This window comes from Puccinia triticina, chromosome 2A (genome assembly GCF_026914185.1).
Source record: "Puccinia triticina chromosome 2A, complete sequence".
NCBI classification, from domain to species: Eukaryota; Fungi; Basidiomycota; class Pucciniomycetes; order Pucciniales; family Pucciniaceae; genus Puccinia; species Puccinia triticina.
In genome coordinates this window covers 656508-667690 of record NC_070559.1, presented here as the reverse complement: position 1 = coordinate 667690, position 11183 = coordinate 656508, and the positions used below count along the sequence as shown (strand labels likewise).

General features: G+C 46.1%; 1 protein-coding gene across 1 annotated transcript; it reads left to right on the top strand.

The window, feature by feature from the left end:
* Positions 1–2325: 2325 nt before the first annotated feature.
* Positions 2326–5517, top strand: PtA15_2A80 (uncharacterized protein; the record flags this gene model as incomplete). The annotated part of the gene is made up of 14 exons (XM_053166868.1): positions 2326–2797; positions 2899–3133; positions 3212–3273; positions 3354–3406; positions 3478–3538; positions 3655–3764; positions 3841–3899; positions 4017–4111; positions 4220–4319; positions 4396–4465; positions 4553–4833; positions 4903–5100; positions 5167–5215; positions 5398–5517. 14 exons carry the CDS (start codon positions 2326–2328, stop codon positions 5515–5517), a joined length of 1965 nt encoding a protein of 654 aa, XP_053017323.1.
* Positions 5518–11183: the final 5666 nt, after the last annotated feature.

The following is an 11183-nucleotide window of genomic DNA, read 5'->3' as shown; positions in this document are numbered from 1 at the left end:
ATCATCAAACAGGAGCAATTGATCAGTTGGAATTGGGTGAAATATGATTTCATCATATTTTTTCCTCTAGTTGTGCCTGGAAAACAAAAGAATTCTACACAACATTAGCACTGTTCACGTAAGAAATCTATGACCATGTGAGAGATATACATCAGCATACTTTCCCAGCCAAATTGGCTGGCACAATGGGATAAACTTTATTTCAATCTTGCTGATGTTTAGCTTACGTGAACAGTGCTATTGTGTTGACTCCCAAATCAATTCTGACTGACTTTTGACTCACTTCTGCATCCACTTAAATTCATTTAGGGATGAGTTACTGATGCACATCAGGCTCACATCCGACCAAAACTCACATCAAATTCAGCTCTGGCACTCCCTGGGGAGTGGGAACATATCTCCCCTGGTGCTAATGGTTAAAGACTGCTTTAATAATTGACTCATGTACATAAAATCAAGAGTTCAATTCCCTGTCATTACATTAATTATGTACCTTTTATCTCAATGTACTATTATTATGTATTTACTACAAATTTCACACTCTTTTGAGTATGTAATTAACCTTATTTCACATTGATTACATATTTGTTCATACAGAGAGAGATAATCTTATCTCTCTATGTATTTATCCTGATTAAGCACAATATATGTACAAATGGGGAGATTACATACTCATTTATGTAAATCCCCCTTCTGAATTCCGTGATCACTCCTCTCCTTGGAGTTAAGGATCCCTCAGGTCCTTGACTCGAAGGAGGGAGCTGATCCCTGTAATATAAAAGGGGAGGTCGCTCACCTGTAGAGATTCTCCCCCCAAGATTATTACCATAAAAAACCCGTACACCTTACTGAAATCATAAGTGAGTGGGGTTTCCAATAATCTAACTAACCTTTTTTACTTTACAGCTCTTTCTCTCTTCGTGTATCTTTCCCCTAGGTACAGGTGTTATTATCACACCTGTAACCTAGAAGAAAAGTGATATATTCCTTATACGCACGCTTGGCTGATTTTCGCCGCATCCCCTTACATACGTAAGGGTGCCAGTCCCTCCGCCTTACGGCGTCGAGTAGGACTTCTTTCCACTGGCCTTTAGGCTATAGTGTGACCCAAAAAACCTACCACCGCTACATAACCGCGGCGGTTCGTAATCAAAAACCCATCAATGCCACGTCACATAAGAGACGGGCGCTGACAGAAATTTCCACGGTGAAGAGTTAAGTGTTGCATTTTTCCGTGCGACACCCAGACGAATTCACGCGCAGTCACTGCGCAAGCTGCACAGTCACTGCGGATGCAACCGCAACGAACTCGTCTGGGTGTACTCGCAACACATGATTTAATGTCACTAAATTCCTCACCGTGTTAGCTTATGGGCTCTAGATCACTTCTGCCAGTGGAAAGCCCACAGAATTTGGCAGGAAGTCATCCACTGGGGGCTAGCCTGGCCAGGAAAGATAAAAATAATTAGCTTCGAGACAGAAGGATGGGTGAGGTAAAGTGTTTTCTTCTTGTGGTCCCGAGCTTTGAAAGTGCAGGAATAGGTATTTCAACCCATGTCATCGCCAGAGTGCAACAGAATGCCCCGCCCAGCCAAGCCATCTGTACCGGTCCGAGAGGTAGGGCCGTAAGGCCTAGAAGTTTCGATGAAGGGATCGATGGGTAAGAGAGTATGGAATACATACATACACCCTTCCGCCTTCGGTGTGCTCGAAACTGACGGGTTCTGGAAAAGAACATACAGGCAGCCAATTGGTACTTCTGTATCTGGCGGAAAACGAAAGTCGAACACGGTGGCTTGCACCGGCGGTGGCCTCATCTTTACATATAAGTTAGCTGATCAAAGCTCCTCGAACGGAAGGTCCGGGGTGCGAGCGCTTGCCGCAGGAGAGGGAGGGGCGGTTTCGCTGCCAGCACCCGTGAAACAAAGAGACTTGTGTTAAGGTACAACAGGCTCTACGATTGCTCGGCCCCATAACTTGAGTCAAGTCCCCACTGGTGGTAGATTGGCTTGTGTAGGACAGTGCAGGCACTGGCGCTGAGCCGCTGGGGGCGAAGCCGCCCCTTTCCTCCGGAGAGCGTTCCGCCCGGGGTCCATTCCGAGGGGCTTTGTTAACCCCTGTAGGGGGGCCGCCAGTGTGTGCTCAACAGCGCCACACATGGCGGCCGCCATGTGGACGCTAGGTACAGCCTCAATGGACGCCGGTCAACTCATCCACACAAACGCATACGTGTTGTATGTATAACCACCAGGGTTATCTTGGTGGTGCCCCTCCTGCTCAAAACATTTCGATCACCCCCCACTCTGAGCTGCAGGAAACCGGATCATGTTTCTCATCAACTCCTTCCTGGTCTTACTCCTGTTTTCGTGGGTGGATGCCCTGGTGCATGAAACGCGTCAATCACATCCTCTGTGGAAGAGAACGGATGGAGGCTCCGGCACATCGATTCCTGATTATTTCAAACAGCAGACACGCCTGCCTATTACATTTAGGCTTCGTCAAAGGAATATTGACCGACTTCATGCCGAGATAAAGAAAGTATCGGACCCCGAAGATGATTCTTATGGGCAACACTGGTCCCCAGAACAAGTATCCGATTATTTTTCTCCTTCATCCGAAAGTCGCCAGGCGGTTCTAGATTGGTTATATGGTCATGACTCGGGAATCAAGTCACATCAAATCGTGCAGGATCACCAGCGCGGATGGATTGAGTTCCAAGGGACGATCAAACAAGCGGAAGATTTATTGGAAACCACCTATCACCTCTATTCGAATGGCCAAGGAAATAGCCATGTAGGTATGTCTGTTGCAACTAGGATAATATACCGGTTAGAAATGCGATTTTGTAGGGCTGATTTTCGGGTGATACGTGTCTAACTCAAATGTTGTACTTAAAAGGTTGCGACTCGTACAACTTGCCTGATCATCTTGCCCACCACATAGATATGGTGACCCCAACAGTTCATTTCCCACCTGACCGCAAAGTTGGGCGCACTTCGGCTCCACCAACCACTGCAGAAGATGCTACACTGCACGCCGACGTACCTCATCGGAACAGGCGCCGATGGCATGCACTCTCCGAAAAATTTGCTCTCACCATATGCAGTGAATGGATGAATTTCGTCTGTTTAAGGTAATGCCAAAAAAAACTAACCCTCTCTATTCCTTCATTCGATATTGTGTTATTGAAGATTTTGTGGATTGTTCAAAGTTACATGTACAAATTTCGTGATTATGTTCCGCTAGCCGCGGCTAAAAACAGTCTTGGGATAGGTTAGCACATCTCATACTACGGTTTCCTTTCCGGAATAGCACCTCATGCGCCTGCCTTCTTGATTATCATATCATTTTAGTCGTGTTTTCGCCAATGAAGTTGGTATTTAGTGGCACCGATTTACTTTATCACGTACGTGATGAAATTATATAAGAATAGGGTGTTTAGACTATCTTATAATTGACTTCATTTATCCTCCTCAGACTTTCACACCGAAAGTCTTCGGAGCAAGACCTCGAGTGAAAAATTTAGGACCGCAGCTAGGTTTGTTTGCTACAGGTCATCACTCGTTGATGAAATACGCGTTCATCGAAATTTCACCATTGATGGATCGGATACTTATTCCGTCTGTAATACATATTTTTCTAACACGATTTCAGGAACTCAACCCAAAGTTTTGGAACCGGAAGAAATCTCGAAGCGTGAGGGTGAACTTTTTGAGTTAGAAATGGATGTAGAATATTCACTGCCTTTGATATTCCCCACACCAGTACATCCATATTTTCCTGAACTTTCTCCTTTGATTTCGTTCTGACTTTTATCTGTTGGTTTTTATTTGATTTTAGGTCAACATTTACCAGGTCAACACCCACTCGACGGAATCTATTCAACCATTTGAGATACTGTAATATTTTGTTTTCCTTCTTCTTCAATCTATCATACCTTTCTCCATCAATCCGATAAAATCTTCAGAAGTTATTTGCTACTAGCTAGGTACTGATCCTTATTGGATATTGTCCAGATTCGAAGCAATCCTCTGCCAAAAATCAAGTGATCCCAAGACAAGCCAGAGTTGTGTCTTGAGTAAGCCCGCTAACGTCATCTCTATTTCATATGGTGAGCAAAGTAATAATTGAAATCGTACTTAGATGTTTTGATTACCAAATGAGTCAACCGGATATTGAAGATTGTTGAATCATGTCCCTGGATCTGATTTGATTACAGGAATGAGTGAGATTTCCTCACCTCGGTCAGCGTTGATCCGTCAATGCGAAGAATATGGTAAAATGGCCTTGATGGGTATCACCGTGCTGGCTTCATCTGGGTAATTTTGTAGTTATCCCCCTCATTGTCACTTGCGTATGGCCTTCCTGAAGGATATCTATGGGTGCTCTGCGCAGTGATGACGGCGTAGCTGGACATGAAGGAAAATGCATTGGATCTAGCCAGAAGCTAGAAAATGGCGGTCACGTAAGTGCACGCCTGGAGTACCGAAACAACTTGAACTTGTATCAGACAATTACACTGACATTCAGCTCGATTTCGACATTCTTACAGCGTTTTGCTCCGGATTTCCCTGCAACTTGCCCTTACGTCACCGCGGTTGGAGGAAGCATGATTCCTCCCGGGAAAGCTTGGAATTATCCTGAAGTTGCTCTGAACATTCTCGATAAAGTTACTGGTGGCGGATTTAGCGATGTGTTCCCTGCTCCTTGGTATCAGAAGGAAGCATTGAAGAATTATATTCGCGACCACAAGCCACCCTATCCAAGTGGTACTTATAACGACTCGATTCAAGCGCGTGGCTATCCGGACCTCAGTGTGAATGGTGCGAATTTGTCAGTCCTGATGTTTTCTTCAACGTGCAGTCCTATGAAGCAGCGAATCTAACTTTGCAGCTACCAAAGGGCTTTGACCCATTGGCAGGGAGAAAAACGGAATGCGACTTTTTACAAGGCCCGGGGGACGTCACTCTCCGTACAGATCGCGGCATCGATCATCACCTTAATAAATGATGGGCGAATAGCCAAGGGATTATCACCAGTCGGGTTCATTAATCCTACCATTTATTCGCCGAAATTTGCATCAGCATTCGCTGATATAGTGTAAGCCTGGTTTGATTCATCTCTTTCAGTACATGCTTACCTTATCCATTTGGCTATGATGATTAGTTCCGGTACAAATAACGGATGTGGCACCCCAGGATTCACAGCGGCAAAGGTTAGTCAATTTGGAGTGTCCTTGAGCAAAAATAAAACATATTCTGAATTATATACGTTTGATTGCTCTCCAATTCTAATACAATCAGGGATGGGATCCGGTTACTGGTATGATAAAAATCCATCACATCTCAACCACATTTTCCGGGGTATTTGATTAACATCAATATTTGGAACTTTTAGGTATTGGAACGCCAAGATTTGATGAACTCCACAGGTTATGGGTATAGGTTCATAAAAGTCGAAAAACTATTATGCGGCCACCATTGCAGTATACTAGCTCTCGAGAAGCCAATCTACTGAACTGAACCCTAGTCCATTGCCAGCGGTCTGGAAATCTTTATATTAAAACAAAGGACAAAGCATAGTACCAAAGCTTTATAATTTCACTTAGTTTATTCGTACTATTTCCTATCATTTTATTGATACCTCAGATTTCAGCTCCTTATTTCTTCTCCTAACGCAATGTGTGTTGTGCGACAAACTGTAAGGACTCTAGGAAGAGTCCTTCACTGATTGTTTGAGCAGTCTCCCTGACATGAACCATTTGCACCTGTGACATAGGTGTTCAATGTCACAAAGGTCCGTGCTTGACATGTCCACCCTCAGGTTTGCCCAAGCTGGGTTCCAATCCGGTGCCCCGGGCGTGTTCACGGGGAGGATCCAGGGCCCGTCTGCCCACCCCTATCATTTTCCGGGGGGGAAAGGGCGCGCAGACTGGTATGTGATAGAGGAGGCCAAAAATAGTGTTGACGCTACCTGTGGTACCTCCCAGCCGGTTCCCGGTGTGGTTCTAGGTACCTGAATTTGGCCAGAAAGAGTTTTGGTACCCAGGTCCAGGCAGAATGACTATCTATTTGCCCCAAACATTTTTTGAGAAGTGTGGGTGTGGGTGTTTTTTTTTTGAGAGTAGGAAAACAACTCCCAAAATTTGGGAAAACAACTCCTGTACGTCGCCGCGACTGGCGTTGGGAGTTGTTTTCCCGAATATTTTTTTTTGGGAGTCGTCAAAGACAATTTATTTATATTTAGGGGGTTGAGAAATCGACTCCCACAAATTAAAAAATCGACTCCCAAACGCAATTTACGTCGCGCGGACCGCCTCGGGACGTCTTTCCCGGGTCCTTGTGACCGCATTTTGACGCGGGGGCGTTTTGGGAGTCGGAATTGTAATTCTTCAATCCCAAACGGGAGTCGGGATTTTAATTTTACAAAAAATCCCAGAAAATAGAGAAAGGGGGTTACTAAACGTACCCGGTTTTTCCGCGTTTGTACCCGGTTTTTGCGTACCCCCTTTTCCGCGTGCGTACCCGGTTTTTTTCTACTCATTTCTACGCAACGCAAATAGGCTTAAAATTCGTCTAAAATCCTGAAAAGAATTATGATACATTCAAAATTCCAAAAAAGCAACTTTAAATGATTTAATTAATTTTTTGCATACCCCCTTTTCCCAAGTGTGTACTAAGGGAATATCTTTTTTGTTACATGTACCAGGGTTCCAAAAAATTGAGGGAACATTTAAACATGCATTAGAAGCTTCCTTTGAGATTTTTGAGAGAAAAAAATAGATACGTGGCGGGTACATGGTGTGCTTAGTAGAAAAATGACTGCTACATGTATAACTTTTTTGTTACACATTAAAAGAGTCTAAACATTTCAAAAATGTTTCTATGGTGTATATTCTGTGCTCCATTAAATTTATAGCAATGGGGTAAACACCAAACATGAGATATAGGGGGGCCGGGCAGCCTTAATAGGAACAATCTGCCTAATTATTGAACATTTTTTTTGATAAATTTCCCAGAAGTCTAGAGACTTAAGGGGTTAAATAATGATGCATATTCTCTGCGCTCTGAAACTTTTGGCAATATTGGTACCTCAGAACATCAGATATAAGGGGTGCGCAGTGAGGCAATATGACTACCACACACCCCTTATATTTCATGTTCTGAGGTACCAATATTGCCAAAAGTTTCAGAGCGCAGAGAATATGCATCATTATTTAACCCCTTAAGTCTCTAGACTTCTGGGAAATTTATCAAAAAAAATGTTCAATAATTAGGCAGATTGTTCCTATTAAGGCTGCCCGCCCCCCCTATATCTCATGTTTGGTGTTTACCCCATTGCTATAAATTTAATGGAGCACAGAATATACACCATAGAAACATTTTTGAAATGTTTAGACTCTTTTAATGTGTAACAAAAAAGTTATACATGTAGCAGTCATTTTTCTACTAAGCACACCATGTACCCGCCACGTATCTATTTTTTTCTCTCAAAAATCTCAAAGGAAGCTTCTAATGCATGTTTAAATGTTCCCTCAATTTTTTGGAACCCTGGTACTTGTAACAAAAAAGATATTCCCTGAGTACACACTGGGGAAAAGGGGGTATGCAAAAAATTAATTAAATCATTTAAAGTTGCTTTTTTGGAATTTTGAATGTGTCATAATTCTTTTCAGGATTTTAGATGAATTTTAAGCCTATTTGCGTCGCGTAGAAATGAATAGAAAAAAACCGGGTACGTACGCGGAAAAGGGGGTACGCAAAAACCGGGTACAAACGCGGAAATACCCGGGTACGTTTAGTAACCCCCTAGAGAAATATTTATATCTCTTCACTGGAGCACCCAAACGCTCCCAAAATTCAACAGCAATTTAGATACACTATGAAAAAAACTCAAGAAAGTGCTGTCAGTTGACATGCAGCATACCTGAGTTCATTCCTAGTTGAGACCAGGCCCATACAAATGAATCCCAGGGTGGTACACCCTGGAAAGTTTGGAATTTCCTCAGCTTAAGTCCATAGTGCAAAATGCACTAGACTGAGGTACAGGAAGCTTGGTCTGAGGTGCGCAGACTCAGTCCTGAGGCAAATGCTCAGCTGCCCCTGACTCATCCAAAGTCCCCCGCATTGGAGGTCACAGGTACATGCTTGACCTCCCCATCCCTCCGAGTCCGAGTCAACAAGAGTAAGCGCCCTTGTTGACAAAGAGGAATCCCACCCAGTAAAAAGCTCAATACAACAACTTCAACTGGGAGGAATCCCTCCCGGTCAATAACGTTACCGGGAGGAGTCCCTCCCGGTGTGGTGCGCTATCTGGTACACGCAGTGTCAGGATCAAATTGGCGATGGTGCGCGGATTGGCGCGCAGGGGCTCTTTTCTTCTATGTAGTGTAGCAGCTTTTCTTTATTTTCTTCCCTTCTCTTCCTTGTTGCTTTTCTTTATTTTCTTCCCTTCTCTTCCTTGTTGCTTTTCTTTCTACATTTGGCTGTTGATTCTGTTTCTTATCTGCGCGTGTTGGAAGGTTTGGCTATGTGATAGGTTGGTTTTGTCTGTTTTGTTTTGGTTTTGTTCTTTGGTTGTTTCTCCTTTCTTTGTGTTTGTTGCGCGCGTGGGTGTATGATGAAGGTCCCGCTGCGTGCTGCGCCCGGAGTCTAAGTTCTGTCCGAACTTAGACGATGGGACGGCATGGGAGACTCTGAACCATATTTTCCATCAAAATTTTATTGATCCTTGTTATCCATTGCTGTCTGGAGCTTCTTTTGAGCCTTATCTGTCCCAACGATCTGGGATACCTTCTTATCACGCACGTGGCGTTCTCTGTCAATCCCCCTCACTCTGATCCCGCCTTCCGGCGCTCCTCGACGATCTTCTCTTCGCGAATCTTTCCCATCCTTCTCAGTTCCTTTCCTCTCCCTCTTCAATAAATACAACCCCGCCGACGCGCGCTCAACGCCGTCGTAAATCAAAACCCCTCATACCTCATCGCTCTCAGATCCTCACCTCATTCTGCGACCATCCCCGGAGGGCATTCCCCCAAAACTTTTCCCCTCCAACAACTGCCGCCGCCTGGCACGGACGGAGTTCCACATTTGGTCCCCCGAGCCGGGATCGAACCAGCGACCTCTGCCCATTGACCTTGAGATGGATTCATACCTTGGGATCGATTGGGATGAAGTTCAAGACACAGCGGATCTCTTAGCGGCACGCTCTTGGCAATTGGAGCGTAGCGAGGAGGTGCGCGAGCTAGCGCACCAGAAGATGATGAAAGCTCGTGAAGAATCCATCAAGTTTTGGGAAGAGAAGTCTGCAAGTCGGCTCAGGACGCCGTTGAAGCCTGGCGACATGGTGCTCGCCTACAACCGCGCTCTCGAGGTTCAGTGGGGCAAGTTATTTGCCCATTGTTGGAGCGGCCCCTTTCGCGTGGTTCGGCAGGTGCGCGGCGGGTCTTACATTCTGGAGGAGCTCGACGGAACACAGTTGGCGCGGCGCTTTTCAGCGGACCAGGTCAAGAGGTATTACTCCCGCGGAGGCACCGGAGACTAAAAGTAAGTCCTCCCAATGTATGCATCTCCGGGTAGCTACTACCGCTTTTCAAACCCTACTCTATGCCACATTCGTGAGCACCGCGGCGGTCCTTGGTCTTTTACTCTTTCCTGGTTTTCTTCTGGATCTTTAGGCGCGGGTCTTTCTTCCAATTTCGACGGCAGGCGCGGAGCAGTCTAGGGACGGACTGCATTTGGGGAGGAGATGTGGTGCGCTATCTGGTACACGCGGTGTCAGGATCAAATTGGCGATGGTGCGCGGATTGGCGCGCAGGGGTTCTTTTCTTCCATGTAGTGTAGCAGCTTTTCTTTATTTTCTTCCCTTCTCTTCCTTGTTGCTTTTCTTTCTACATTTGGCTGTTGATTCTGTTTCTTATCTGCGCGTGTTGGAAGGTTTGGCTATGTGATGGGTTGGTTTTGTCTGTTTTGTTTTGGTTTTGTTCTTTGGTTGTTTCTCCTTTCTTTGTGTTTGTTGCGCGCGTGGGTGTATGATGAAGGTCCCGCTGCGTACTGCGCCCGGAGTCTAAGTTCTGTCCGAACTTAGACGATGGGACGGCATGGGAGACTCTGAACCATATTTTCCATCAAAATTTTATTGATCCTTGTTATCCATTGCTGTCTGGAGCTTCTTTTGAGCCTTATCTGTCCCGACGATCTGGGATACCTTCTTATCACGCACGTGGCGTTCTCTGTCAATCCCCCTCACTCTGATCCCGCCTTCCGGCGCCCCTCGACGATCTTCTCTTCGCGAATCTTTCCCATCCTTCTCAGTTCCTTTCCTCTCCCTCTTCAATAAATACAACCCCGCCGACGCGCGCTCAACGCCGTCGTAAATCAAAACCCCTCATACCTCATCGCTCTCAGATCCTCACCTCATTCTGCGACCATCCCCGGAGGGCATTCCCCCAAAACATTTCCCCTCCAACAACTGCCGCCGCCTGGCACGGACGAAGTTCCACACCGGTCGGCTGCCATACACAGCAGTTGACTGGGAGGAGTCCCTCCCGGTCGACTGCCATACACAACAGTCCACCGAGAGGAGTCCCTCCCGGTTGACTGCCATATGGAGCAGTCGACTGGGAGGAGGGGAGGAGTCCCTCCCAGTTGACTGCCATATCGAGCAGTCGACTGGGAGGAAGGAAGGAGTCCCTCCCGGTCGACTGCCATGCACAGCAGTTGACTGGGAGGAGTCCCTCCCGGTCGACTGCCATGCACAGCAGTTGACTGGGAGGAGTCCCTCCCAGTCGACTGCCATACACAACAGTCCACCGAGAGGAGTCCCTCCCGGTCAACTGCCATATTGAGCAGTCGACTGGGAGGAGTCCCTCCTGGTTGACTGCCATATTGGGCAGTCGACTGGGAGGAGTCCCTCCCGATCAACTGCCATGTTGGGCAGTCGATGTAGAGACTGTAAAATGAAGATGTGTCTGGTGAGAGTCGAACTCACGACCTCAGCTATGCTGAGACACATACTAGAGTGCTGCCTTTACCAACTAGGCTACAGACGCTTGTGGCTGCCAGCTGGGTGGTTGGTTGGTAGTGCTCATAGGTCAATCCAACAGCCCTCCATACTGTGGTGATACATCATGGTAGCAGACTAACAGACAACTCAACACCCCCCTTGCTACATGATGGGAAGTG